This window comes from Ranitomeya variabilis, chromosome 2, assembly GCF_051348905.1.
Source record: "Ranitomeya variabilis isolate aRanVar5 chromosome 2, aRanVar5.hap1, whole genome shotgun sequence".
Classification (NCBI taxonomy): Eukaryota; Metazoa; Chordata; class Amphibia; order Anura; family Dendrobatidae; genus Ranitomeya; species Ranitomeya variabilis.
The window spans coordinates 390,957,181-390,971,478 of record NC_135233.1 but is presented as its reverse complement, the minus strand read 5'-3'; the positions used below and the strand labels follow the sequence as shown (position 1 = coordinate 390,971,478).

The following is a 14,298-nucleotide window of genomic DNA, read 5'->3' as shown; positions in this document are numbered from 1 at the left end:
GGGGGGTGCTGTGGGACAGTCCTGGAGGGGAGTGCTGTGGGACAGTCCTGGAGGGGAGGAGGGGGGTGCTGTGGGACAGTCCGGGAGGGGAGGGGGGTGGGGGTGCTGCGGGATTGTCCCAGAGGAGGGGGAAGCTGCGGGACAGTCCCAGGGGAGGGAGGAGGGAGTGTGCTGCGGGACCATCCTGGAGGGGAGGGGAGGGGGGGTGCTGCGGGACCGTCCTGTGGGGGAGGGGAGGTGCTGCGGGACCGTCCCAGGGGAGGGGGGTGCTGCGGGACCATCATGAAGGGGAGGGGGGTGCGGGATAGTCCCTGGGGAGGGAGGAGTGGGGGTGCCGCAGGACTGTCCTGGAGGGGAAGGGGGTGCTGCGGGACAGTCTCTGGAGGGGAGGGGGGGATGCTGCAGGACCATCATGAAGGGGAGGGGGGGGGGGGGGGTGCTGCAGGACCGTCCTGGAGAGGAGGGGGAGGTGCTGCGGGACAGTCTCGGGTGCACCGCTGTGTGAAGGTTTTTTTTTTACTTAAAGTTAGATCAAATGATCACTATTGGGGGTACAAAGATGGTGGTAACATGGCAGACGATTGACACTGTTGGGTGGTGGGGGGTTTAAGGGGCTTTAATTGATGTGACACTTGCTGTCAGAGGTTGAGAGCAGCATTTAAGTGGTTAAACAACTTAGCCCTGCCCCCGCGTTCCCTTCGTACACCCACCCCCGAGGTAGGTCAAACCTACATGACCTCTGTCAGGAAGGGGTTAAAGCAGAACTTTGCTGTTTGCACTTTTTAATAATCTTATTCAAGGGTAAAATAATGAGCTGTGCTTAGTGTAAAGCATGGAGGAGAGACAGAAAGCTGATGGGCCCTTCTATCGTATAGTAAGCTTCTGTCCTCGTCCCCTTGTTTCAGGTACAGTAATCATTACCCCATTCTCCGGCTGCTCTCCGACTATAAGGACACGTCTCCATCGACGGGAACACAGACCATCGTCGTAGAGCGGCGACAAACAACCCAACATGTAAGTGGTGACCGCCGTCCTGGCACGGACTATGGGGCAGGCGGTATTAGTGCCTAACACTGATATTATTACTTGTTCTCCCTTTCAGGAATGAATGAGCCGCTGCTGCCGGTCCAGTGCTGCCGACAGGTCTCCTGTGTGTGACCCGAGTCGCGAGACGTCCAATCTATCAGTGTCCGAGGTCCAGACATGAGGCTTGGGCCTCGCACACACGTTCACTGACAGCAAGCATCGGATGGCCATATTAATAGGGGAAAGTGCCCTTGTGGGCGATGACTATGGTGCCGTTACATTTACCGCGGTTTTCTGTAAGATTGGATGTATATAAATGATCGGAACTGGATAAAGATTAGAGCAGTGACTCCTAAACTGCAGTCTTCTGGAGGACCTGGAAGCTGAGATACATGTCGCTGTATGTGGGGTCCTATGTGAAGGACTGATGGATGGGGGTCATCTGTCACAGTAGTGGCCCAGGGCCTGTAATGTATCCATAGATCCAGTCCTGACAAGGACCCAGCATACAGCACCCCACATCTCAGCTTCCTGGCTCCTTATCTGGGTACAGCCGCCGCCATGATGGCAGGGAGCGGCCATGATGGCGGCGGCTCGGATTCCCCTCCAGAGGTTATGTCATGTAGTGGCTCTGACGGCTGGGTGCGGTGTCGGTGTGTGCGAGGCTCCAGGGGAGCACAGACTTAGTCCTGATGTTATGGGTGTATTATAATGGTTCCTTATAAAGCTGATAAATCTCTGGGGTGAAGCGCCGCCGTGTGCGGATCGTGCGGAGATCCACCCGGCTGCTCGTATCTTGTATATCATGATGGGGACAGACTTATTACTGCGGTTTACATGAAATGCTAATACCTGTCGGATGGGGTTGTTCAGTTTTCTAGTTTGTTTTTTTTTATAGCGTAAAAAACATTCAGAAATAAAAATGCAAAAATTAAAAAAAAAAAAAAAAAAAAATCTTCTGGGGTCAATATACAATGTGGGTTTCTTTGCTTTACTGATCTCGTCCAGTCCCATCCATCGTCAGAGACTAATGCAAGAAATCGTAGGGTAAAGTGTGAAACCACCACCAATTGTCGATGCAGCTCTAGCTGTGACTGGAGTGTATTCCATTCACATCCAGAGCTGCGTTCACCATTGCAGCGTGTGGGGAAGCTGCTCGCACATAATGTAACTTGGTATAAGACAATTTAAAGCAAAGGATCTCATTATCAGTAACATTACGATGTGCCGGGGCTTTCACAGTTTGCATTCACATTTCTGAATGTTACATGACTCCAGGCAATGCGTGAGATGATCCTGAGAGATGAGGATCACGGGGTCTGTTGGGGCTGATGGTGGAAATATCTAATACCTGGACGGTGTGACAACCCCCGGTCGCTTCTTCTTGCTGGTACGGTGTATAGTTTGCATTTTGTACACTGATGAATAGAAGCCGCTATGGAATTTATTCTAGAATAAAAAAATAAAAACCATGAGAATTGTGTCGAGACTGGAAAATTCTGCACTAACAAGTAACAGTATTGTCATACTCCAGTCACAGCCAGAGCTGCATTTAATATTATACAGGTGGCTGTCCATTACCATTAGATTGCAGGAGCTCACCGATCAGTACAGGGCACGCTCTGCCTCAGTTAGCTTGTCACCGATCAGTACAGGGCACGCTCTGCCTCTGTCAGCTTCTCACCGATCAGTACAGGGCACGCTCTGCCTCAGTTAGCTTGTCACCGATCAGTACGGGGCACGCTCTGCCTCAGTTAGCTTGTCACCGATCAGTACGGGGCACGCTCTGCCTCAGTTAGCTTGTCACCGATCAGTACGGGGCACGCTCTGCCTCTGTCAGCTTCTCACCGATCAGTACAGGGCACGCTCTGCCTCAGTTAGCTTGTCACCGATCAGTACGGGGCACGCTCTGCCTCAGTTAGCTTGTCACCGATCAGTACAGGGCACGCTCTGCCTCAGTTAGCTTGTCACCGATCAGTACAGGGCACGCTCTGCCTCAGCTTATCACCGATCGGTGACAAGCTAACTGAGGTAGAGCGTGCCCTGTACTGATCGGTGACAAGCTAACTGAGGTAGAGCGTGCCCTGTACTGATCGGTGACAAGCTGACAGAGGCAGAGCGTGCCCCGTACTGATCGGTGACAAGCTAACTGAGGTAGAGCGTGCCCCGTAATGATCGGTGACAATCTGACAGAGGCAGAGCGTGCCCCGTACTGATCGGTGACAAGCTAACTGAGGTAGAGCGTGCCCTGTACTGATCAGTACGGGGCATGCTCTGCCTCAGTTAGCTTGTCACTGATCAGTACGGGGCATGCTCTGCCTCTGTCAGCTTGTCACTAGTGATGAGCGAGTATACTCGTTGCTCGGGTTTTCCCGAGCACGCTCAGGTGGTCTCCGAGTGTTAGTGTTCAGAGATTTAGTTTTTCCTTGCCGCAGCTGGATGATTTGCGACTACTAGACAGCTTGATTACCTGTGGGGATTCCCTAGCAACCAGGCAACCCCCACATGTACTCAGGCTGGCTAATAGCTGTAAATCATCCAGCTGCCTCAAGGAAAACTAAATCTCCGAGCAGTCATAAATACTCGAAGACCACCCGAGCGTGCTCTGGAAAACCAAAGCAACGAGTATACTCTCTCATCACTATTTGTCACCGATCAGTACGGGGCACGCTCTGCCTGTCAGCTTGTCACCGATCAGTACGGAGCACGCTCTGCCTGTCAGCTTGTCACCGATCAGTACGGGGCACGCTCTGCCTGTCAGCTTGTCACCGATCAGTACGGAGCACGCTCTGCCTGTCAGCTTGTCACCGATCAGTACGGAGCACGCTCTGCCTGTCAGCTTGTCACCGATCAGTATGGGGCACGCTCTGCCTGTCAGCTTGTCACCGATCAGTACGGGGCACGCTCTACCTGTCAGCTTGTCACCGATCAGTACGGAGCACGCTCTGCCTGTCAGCTTGTCACCGATCAGTACGGGGCACGCTCTGCCTGTCAGCTTGTCACCGATCAGTACGGAGCACGCTCTGCCTGTCAGCTTGTCACCGATCAGTACGGGGCACGCTCTGCCTGTCAGCTTGTCACCGATCAGTACGGAGCACGCTCTGCCTGTCAGCTTGTCACCGATCAGTACGGGGCACGCTCTGCCTGTCAGCTTGTCACCGATCAGTACAGGGCACGCTCTGCCTGTCAGCTTGTCACCGATCAGTGACCCTGGGGGAAAATGTGTGTAAATGGGCAAGTAACTGGCTTAGTGATAGAAAGCAGAGGGTGGTTATAAATGGTATATTCTCTAACTGGGTCGCTGTGACCAGTGGGTACCACAGGCGTCCGTGTTGGGACCTGTTCTCTTCAACATTTATTAACGATCTGGTAGAAGGTTTACACAGTAAAATATTAATATTTGCAAATGATACAAAACTATGTAAAGCATTCAATACAAGAGAAGATAGTATTCTGCTACAGATGGATCTGGATAAGTTGGAGACTTGGGCTGAGAGGTGGCAGATGTGGTTTACCAATGCTAAATGTAAGGTTATACACATGGGAAGAAGGAACCAATATCACCATTACACACTGAACGGGAAACCACTGGGTAAATCTGACATGGAGAAGGACTTGGGGATCCTAGTTAATGATAAACTTACCTGGAGCAGCCAGTGCCAGGCAGCGGCTGCCAAGGCAAATAGGATCATGGGGTGCATTAAAAGAGGTCTGGATACACATGATGAGACCATTATACTGCCTCTGTACAAATCCCTGGTTAAAGCACCCACGGAGTACTGTGTACAGTTTTGGGCACCGGTGCTCAGGAAGGATATAATGGAACTAGAGCGAGTACAAAGGAGGGCAACAACATTAATAAAGGGGATGGGGGAACTACAATGCCCAGAGAGATTAGCAAAATTAGGATTATTTAGTCTAGAAAAAAGATGACTGAGGGGCGTTCTAATAACCGTATATAAGGGGACAATACAAATATCTCTCCGAGGATCTGTTTATACCAAGGAAGGTGATGGTCACAAGGGGGATTTCTCTGCGTCTGGAGGAGAGAAGGTTTCTCTACCAACATAGAAGAGGATTCTTTACTGTTAGGGCAGTGAGAATCTGGAATTCCTTGCCTGAGGACATGGTGTTGGCGAACTCAGTAGAGGGGTCCAAGAGAGGCCTGGATGTCTTCCTGGAGCGTAACAATATTGTATCTTACAGTTACTAGGTTCTTTAGAAAGACGTAGATCTGGGGATTTATTCTGACAGACTGATGGAATATAGGCTGAACTGGATGGAGAAATGGCTTTTTTCGGCCTTGCTAACTGTTACTAAGACCTTACAAAACTCTAATGCAGGAGAGAAAAATTAAAGGGATTGTCCAGGACTTTGCCCTATCCTAAGGATAAGCCATGGGCAAGCCTTCACAACTGAAGGATTTGGAAGCTTCCCCAGCAGAATATTGAGATTTTCAGCATAGAAGAAACCTTTATGGTTGCTCGCTGAACACACCCGGTCAGTAATGGTTGGTAGAAATGGTAAAAATAAAATGCAAGATCCGCTCTTTATTTGATGCTCGTTATGATGAGGAAACACAAATATTCGCACATGAACAATCTTATCTTACAACGTGTACGTCATTTACACCCACATACAGCCACGTTACCGGCTCATCTCAGAGGAACTTTTTACCTGAAATTCATTAATAAAAAATAAAATAAAATAGAACAGGTTCTTAAAAAAAAGGACAACAAAAACACAAGTCAAAACAGAAAAAAACACATTTTTTTTCATTTGATACAATTGTGCAAAAAAAGTAGCCACTTGCTGGGAGCGGTCCCAGGACAGACCCCTATAATGGAGGCTTGGTTACAGGGTGCAGCGAAGGTTCCCCAAGTGCTGCAGAGAATTACGGAACCTCACGTCACAACCCGCATCGCGATCTTTAGGGTCAGTTCACCTGCGGCAGATTTGCTTCAGAAAGATTCTGCGAAAATCTGCTCCACATGCTTAAGGTGGGTTTTTCACCTCCAGTCATAAGAGTCTGCACCAATTACCGACGTCCCACAAACGAATATAAAGTCACATAAAACGCTTAATACTCCAGAACGCCTGCCCTCCCGTACTCGGCCCGGGCCGTGGTTTATGGTCGGCGGCATGCTAACACAGCGGCACTCGAGAGAGAGGTGCGTATATGTTCACTGTAAACTATAGGATCTGCGGACCCCCTTACAGGGGGCAGCAGAGGCTGATGGGAAAAATACACACACTGGGGTACGGCACAGCATGGGATTATGGGCGATTCCATCCACTGAAAGAATTGAGGCTTTTGAACTGATCCGGTCCTGGTGAAGCTTGAAGGACAACTACTGCAAAATTGCTCCGAATGACAGAGGAAAGCGCATGCATCAGTGAAACTTCAGCTCCTGGGTGCAGCCATAACCAGTCAGGGTCTCTATACTTGTACACAGCTCTCCCGTCTCCATCGCCGAGGCCTACATGAGCGGCCATCACTCTGTATACACACGGACGGATGCAACTGGGGAGAATCCAATCCTACAAGTGTACAGGGTTTTTTTTTTTCCCCTCCTCTTGACGTCTGAAATAAAGGAAGGATTGCTCCAACCAAAAGCGTTTTGCCTGCTCTAGCATTGCAGGTAAAGGCTCGGCCAGGCCTGAGCAATTCTTTATCACCTTATTGCTACCTGCACCTTGCTGCAAAATCAGCAGTTAAACAGGAATTTCGTTAACTGATTTCAAATCCGCAGTAAAAATCCACAGAAATGGAAAGTCTATACAGGCTACAAAACGCAACACAACCTGCATGTACGACACGTGGATATTGCAAAAGAAAATTTGAGACATTGCTGCGTATTTGCAGTATACATACCACGTGCTAGCATGTACGAAGGAAAAATATCTGCACTGCAGATCAACTCACATGCGGAAACTCCACAGCATGGACAGCAGGGTTTGATGAAATTTCATCTAAGTAGCTGGTACTTTTGCTTAAAAAAAATAAAAATCCATGTTAAATCCGCAGTGTGTAAAATGATTTAGGGAGAGTCCACAAGTGATGGAAACCCCGCTGTGCAGAACATTAATAACAAATCTCTACAATGTTATTGGATTTTCAGCATTGCAGTAGTTGTCCAGAAGCGCCACCACCTCCTGCCGTCCCTCGCTCACAGACGTATCTTAGATAAAAGTGCTAATTTTCTGGTATAATCTTCCATTTATAGATATAATATATACTTATTTACATATATTTAAAATAACAGAAAACTCCATCAGACTCATACGTACGTACAATAAAACCACACTCCACTGTAATAACGATAAGAAGCTGTGTCCGGGGGGCAACGCCGCCTTATCTAGCACCTTGTATCTGGCTGCATTCCACCTTTAGGATCAGGAAATAATAAAAATGCTACTGGATCAATACTGAACCCCGTCACCTCGTCCTGTTAGCAGCGCTGTAAACTCTTTATACACGTATCCGCCGCCATGGCGTTTTCCAGAAGGGCACAATCGCTTCATTTTGCAGCACATGGAAATTGCAACGTTCAGGCACAAAGTTGAAAACGAGCGTTTGTGAACCCTCGACCAGTCATAGATCCGAGTCCAAGCGGAGGTGGGCGAGCTGCAGAGTGCTGGTTCTTGTGGTTGTCCTGCAGCCTGCTCCACCCCACCCCCAACCTTGACCCGTTATTTTCAGCGTTGGTCAGTTACACGTGTGTCACGTGCTCTAGTGCACAATTAAAGATTAACCCCTTCATGACCAAGGAACGCACAGCAAAGTGCAAGAAATAAATAATAATTAAAAAAAAAATGATAAAAGGAGAAAAGTCTGCGGTTCCAAACTCTGAAGCGGCAGTCGTCCCCTGCGGCAGCTGCAGTCGTCCCCTGGCAGCCGCTGCTACATGACGGCCTCTTTGTGGTGCCTCATGATGTGCTGATTTTTTTCTGACGGCCGGCGGAATCCCTTCTTGCAGAACTCGCAGCGGTGCGGGTAGTCCTTGGTGTGAATGCTGATGACGTGCCGCTTAAATCCCGAGGCGTCGGTGGTGCTGTACTCGCAGTACTGACACTGGTACACCTTCTTGCCGCTGTGAGTCTTCATGTGCTTCTTGAGCTCGAGCTGAAGCCGGAAGCCTCGTTTGCACTTTTTACATTTAAAGGGCAAGTCCTTGGTGTGAACGGAGAGGATGTGGCCGCTCAGTATGAAGGGGTCTGACGTCTTAAAGTCACAGTGGCGGCACTGGTGAATCTTTTTGCCTTTATGGGTCTCGCTGTGCTTCTTGAGTTCTGAAGGACGGTGAAACCCCTTCTCGCACACCTCACACTTGTGGGGGAAGTCCTTGGTGTGAACGGATATGATGTGCCGTTTAAGGTCACTGGAGTTGGTGCTCTTGTGGTCACAATGGGGGCACTGGTGGGTTTTGTGACCTTGAAAAAGCTCGGTGTGCCTTAAAAGTTCCTTTTCGTCAGTAAATGCCTGCGGGCACTGTTCACATTTGTAGGGCAAGTCCGTCCCGTGCCGGCTTTTAATGTGCGTTTTTAGGTTGGACTGGTCGGCGCACCTGAATTCACAATAGTGGCACAAGTACGGCTTCTCGCCCGTGTGCGTCCTCATGTGTTTTTTTAGCTCAGAGGGATGCCGGAAACCCTTTCCGCATTCAACGCACACATGGGGGAAGTTCTTGCTGTGGACGGCCAGCAGGTGCCGGTTCAGCAGTCCCTGCTCGCTGGTCTCGTAGTCACAATATTTGCACTTGTGGAGTTTGGGCTCTTTGTCTCGCAGGATGAGCTTGTTGGAGTTGAGGGGGCTCGCCTCCCGGTACCTCCGCGTGTATTCGGTGAACTCGTGCGTCTTGTCCAACTTGCTGCTCAGCTTGTGGCTCTCCAGGTGGTTGTGGAAACTGACCTTCTTGTTGGTGGTGAAGTCGCAGTCCGTGCACTGATATTTCTTCTTCATCATGTGGTCGGGGTGATTCTTCATGTGTCGTTTCAGGAAACCTCTGGACTTAAACTTCTTGCCACATATGTGACAAGGGTAGACAGTCAGCGGCTGTCCGTCTGGACCGATGATGACAGCTGAAAAGAAAAACACAAAAAGGAAAAAAAGCACTAAATACTGCAGCAGAGGATCAGCATGTGAAGAAACCATGACATATTAACTAACCTATAGCAAAAGGGGACCCCAAAATAAAGTGCGCCCGGAATATGGAAGTCCTGAAAAATTGTGACCTGAATGATAATGCTGCAGGATCATGGAGCCCCACAATAAAGTCTTCTCCCCATGTGACACATAGGGTCAGCGACTTCCCATGAGCAGTTGGTGCGATTCGATTAGCACGACCCGGACCATCACCCTGACCGTAATCTCTGGCTGCATCATTCTACCAGAGGTCCTGGAAGACTTCAGCATATAGTGTTTGTTTTTTTGCACCTTGTATTGGACTGGCCTAAAACATCTCGATGGCTGAGAAGTAAAACCTGCCTAGGTACATGGTCACACTACACCACAGGTGAAGAAATTGGCCCCAACAGTAAAATTCTGAGTGGTGTAGTGTGACCATGTACCTAGGCAGTAGTGATGAACGAACGTGCTCAGATAAGGTGTTAAAACATGTTTGTATGCTAACAGAGAGCCTTCAGTGTGCCCGGATGCTATGTTCGAGCCTCCATGGCTGCATGACTCTCGGCTATTTGATAGCCCCCACACATGTAGGGATTTCCTGTTTGTTAGGCTATCCCTGCATGTTTTGCAGCTCTCAAACAGCTGAGAGACATGCAGCCACGTGGACTCAAACATATTATTCGAGCATGCCCAAGACACTATTAGCACATGAGCATGCTCTGATAACACCTTTCCCGACCACGTTCGCTCATCACTACTAGGTAAGTTTTCCTTCCCAGCACTCAAGATGTTTAACGTCAATCCAATACAAGATGCAAAAACAAAACAAAAAAAAACTCCAATAAATGCCGAAGTCTTCCAGGACCTCCGGCAGAAGGATGTCGCCATCTCCCAAGTATACGCTGTGTGAGTTGTACATCGGTGATGTGCAGCGTCACTGTAGGATTCATATTTAATATTACATCCATGTAGGTTTTAATACATAATAAAATATTAAGCAATGTCCAGCACAAAACCCAGCACACAGGGGCAAGTTTAATTTTCCGGGCCATTTTGTGCGCCCAGTTCTAGGTTCTGGTGATACCTGTCTGCCACTGCCTGGCGTCACCTCTCCTCCTCTTCTTGGCTTTTTGTTTCAGCGCTCTGCTGGTGGCGATACTGTCGCAGATCTGTAGGTACTGGGTCGCTGGTCCGTTCTTGTTTTGTCGAGACTCCAAGTTTCCTGTTGGAATAAAATGTCATAAGGATAATAAAACAAAAAACTGGATTGTGAACCGTTTATGAGGCAGCTCACTGACCCTATGCTCGTTAATAAATGTACTGTATGGTCATATCACATGTGTAGCACAGTCAGAGCTGAATGCAAAATTGTGTGGAGACAAATTCATGAAGCTCTACGGGTCTTTTGGCTCCTTGTAGGTATTGTCTATCTTCCTATGTGTACGTTTTTGGCGCGATATCCTCATGTATATTTTGTGATACTCAAAAGAATCCGGTCCTGTGTCCCCCCACCATTGTCAATAAGCCTGATGGAGACATCCGAGCGCAGCACTCTAATATTGATCTTCACGACTCCCATAGATCATGAATAGAGCGTCAGAGCATATGTATTGAGGCTGATCCACCAAGAAGGGATTCGGGACCCTCGCTCTTGAGCTCGATGGGGACAGACACTTATCCCCCTGGAGAGGTGATACAATCACAATGCAAAGACACCACTTTTCAATTTCACTCTGATGACTTACCAGTCTCCTGCCAGTCTCCGTATTTTCTGGGCAGCTCCCGCTCATCTCCTACAGGAAAAAAAAAGAATAATAAAATCAACAATTACATAGAAATTCAAAGTAGTAACTTCTGGAGCTTTCTGGCCCTCGGCATCATCCCGAAATAATGGAAACACAGACAGATACATATATTCCACTTTAAAGACATTCCATACAATTTTTGAGTTACTTTAACTTTGCTTTGTGCGCCTGATTCATAGTAACATAGTTATTAAGGTTGATGGAAGACTAAGTCCATCTAGTTCAACCAATAGCCTAACCTAACATGCCCTAACATGTTGATCCAGAGGAAGGCAAAAAACAAAAAACACATGTGGCAAAGGGTAAGCTCCATTTTGGGGAAAAATGCATAATTTCTCAAGTCACTTTTCATTTTCTGTTTTGTGGTATTTGTTGACATTTTTGCGCCAAATTTTTCAAAATATCAAATTCTCTTTATATTTAGTAGCATGTTCCACTAAAAAGTTGCTAACTTGAGCACACAAAATAAAATATATTTTTGTTTTAAACATCCAGTAGTGATGGATGATTTATGCAAATATACAGAGTTGTATAATGACCACACTCGGCCGCAGATTGTCTGCAGCCTTCTCTATTCCATCAGAGCAGACTTCCATTCTGGTGGAATACAAAAAGGCTGCCGCCAATCGGCAGCAGCGATAACCGAGCTTAGAGGTCGTGGGAGCTGGCCCGCTCCAGCACAAGATGGGAAGAGTATATATAGTGTGTACCGAGGTGCACAGGACGGGGGTTGTAGCCATCATCCTAAAGTGGGGGGGGTTCTTTTTAACAGACTAGACACCTAATTGTATGAGCAGGCTGACACGACAGATTTCTCCACATCTGAGAAAAACGGTCCAATTAGTCTGATCAGTCTGGCATCATTTTTTGGGGACATGGAAAGTGAAAAGATTTAAAAAAAAAAAAAAAAAAAGTTTTTCCCACATTCTCCATCGAGGGTGGTCTTTACCCCAAAGAATATCATTGGTACGGATAGCACTCAGTCGTGTGCATGAGCCCTAAATGTGATTTGGGTTATGGCTTCATCCCGATATCTCCACTAGTGCCTTATAAAAGTCCTCAGGGACTGCAGCTATTTCACCCACCATAAGCAGCAGCCCAGGCCACAGGAACAAAGGTCTTGCTCAGGTTGGCATCCTCAGTCTGAGCCTCTGGAAGAGAAGAAGCCTCCTCTTCCCCCACGATCACCTCCATGTAAACTTCATCTGCGATTTCCGCACAGCCTGCGTATAATGGAGAAGTCATTGACTATCACATATCACAGATTTCTGGATGAGTAGGTGCCATGTTATTAGATGAGCCAGTGTTTGATACAATAATACAGCCGCCCACGTACTCAAGAAATGGTGGGAATGAGCCTACAAATACTGAATAGGTACCATCAGCATTTCTATGCAGCTCTAGAGGTAACTAAGAGTACCAGACCGGATGTAAAATCTACAAAGTCACGACATTTTATGTAGAAATGTAACCAAGATGCATGAATATTAAACGTGTTATTTTCTGGGGGATGTCTGCTTGGGGTGCGCGTAATCTATAATGAAATGACAGATATACTTGTGATCAGGAAGGATCTTCAGGTATCCGGTCATCAGTGCTGTGTATCATGAAGGGAGCTGGCGCAGCCAGTAAAATGAGGCAGCCAGGCCCCTCCATACACATCAGTGTGAAGCAAAAAGGTGAAAAGTGGAGCTGCCGGGACCCCCGACCGATGCAGACAACTTGAGACTGGGGCACCTGCGTTACTACCAGTACTTCAGCGGCGACCCCTTGTAAAGTCTTCAGGTGACTCCTGTCTAGGGAAGAATAAAAAGGTTTCCTTACCGATATCTTCATCTTCCTGAGTGGAGTCTTTGACAGTCATGTACACCATCTTCTCTCTCTGTACTCGAGCCAGACCGCTCTGCTCGAGGACTCCGGCGATGGGATGCCCGTTGTGGAAGTCGCTCTCTGTAACAATTTCTGTCCCCCCTGGAAGAAGACGTAACAATTAGGAGAACGTCAGAAGACAAGGGCTTTACCAAAATCTATCGATTTGATGAAGTGATACATGGCCAGTAGCAGAAAAGTTCCCACCAATGAAACATCACTTTCCAGTAGCGCCCACTAGGGCGGCGCTATACAACACAAACACGCCCGATATGACATGCTAGAGCGATGTCCGGGCTGTTTAATGTCGTCCTCACGTCTCACATTCACTGAACGCAAACACACTTTACATCTCCACAACAAAACTCCAATAATCCAGCATCAGACATCGGAGCTATCCAATCTGCAAAAATATACTCCATATAGAAATCCACAGGTCACGACTTCAGGACGCTGAAAAGTGACCTCAGGGGGCTGTATAAGGGGATGAGACCCTAAGATCTGGGCTGCAGACCTGGCCCCCAGGTTATCGGTGGCAGGACTGCTTTTGTCGTTTTGCAGTCTACAAAGTTTTTATATTTATTTTGCATTTTTTATTCCCCCCCCCCATTTCCAATTTGAGTGAATCGCTTACATGGTAATTCCTAGTGCACTGTCACAACTAATGACGCTGCTGTAGGAGATAGATATGAGGTTACATAAAGAAAAGCCATGCAGGAGACTCCGACACGTGTGAAAGTCGAATAACGTGTTGTCTACTTCTACAAATGGTTTCCTTCCGGTTTACATTTGCATTCTGCCTCCAGTCACATCCAAAGCTGACTTTCTGCCTCCAGAGAACGGCGTTCTGTGTCCGAGGACATCAAATCATTTTTGGGCTCGGGCACACCGTAACACCAAGACGGTGCCTGGTCGCAGCGGCCCCCTGTAAGTGGCGGCTTATTTTGTGGCATAAGGGTTTTTGAAGCGACACCATCACATTAACTTACATTACACTACAATGTGGCAGCGACAACATATTCTGGGGGCCGAGATCTGTGACCCCCAATGATCCTGAGAAAGGGGATCTGCATACAGTGGAGGTCGACCATGCGCTCATTGTCTATGGGGCTACCAGAGACAGCCAAGTACAGCTCCGCTTTCTATGGCAGTCCTATGGACAATGAATGGTGACAGTGCTCATGTCCCACCATTACTCCATTCACAACGAGTCCTGTGCTCGGGACCCAGGAGATCAGCAAGTCATCACCTCTCCTAGGATAGGACTGCATACGCTTGGTACAGGTCCATAACTGGACAAAAACATACCTCTCCTCCAGGACCGATGCCCTGCCAGCGATGGTGTCTCATGTGACATTATCATGTCCTGTGAACGCTGCAGCCATCATAGTTCCATCTGAGGCTGACTGGCTGCAGCGCTCATACGACATGATGTGACGACCTCAGGAAGACACAGCTCAGGGATCACTG

The 14,298-nt window shown here is 48.1% G+C and overlaps 2 protein-coding genes across 11 annotated transcripts in view; one reads left to right on the top strand and one right to left on the bottom strand.

Annotated features, from left to right (window-relative positions):
* POF1B (POF1B actin binding protein) overlaps window positions 1-2,503 on the top strand; it is an 84,584-nt gene extending 82,081 nt beyond the window's left edge. For all 9 annotated transcript variants that reach the window (XM_077286484.1, XM_077286491.1, XM_077286490.1 and 6 more), the window contains 2 exons: window positions 906-1,014; window positions 1,103-2,503. In XM_077286484.1, coding sequence (XP_077142599.1) covers window positions 906-1,014; window positions 1,103-1,108 — 115 coding nt within the window. In that variant the 3' untranslated portion in view covers window positions 1,109-2,503. The remainder of the gene's footprint in view (window positions 1-905; window positions 1,015-1,102) is intronic.
* Window positions 2,504-5,547: 3,044 nt separating this feature from the next.
* Window positions 5,548-14,298, bottom strand: part of ZNF711 (zinc finger protein 711) — a 40,324-nt gene continuing 31,573 nt past the window's right edge. For both annotated transcript variants that reach the window (XM_077286479.1, XM_077286480.1), the window contains 5 exons: window positions 12,784-12,930; window positions 12,045-12,182; window positions 10,900-10,947; window positions 10,239-10,376; window positions 5,548-9,108 (listed from right to left, as the gene is read on the bottom strand). In XM_077286479.1, coding sequence (XP_077142594.1) covers window positions 7,931-9,108; window positions 10,239-10,376; window positions 10,900-10,947; window positions 12,045-12,182; window positions 12,784-12,930 — 1,649 coding nt within the window. In that variant the 3' untranslated portion in view covers window positions 5,548-7,930. The remainder of the gene's footprint in view (window positions 9,109-10,238; window positions 10,377-10,899; window positions 10,948-12,044; window positions 12,183-12,783; window positions 12,931-14,298) is intronic.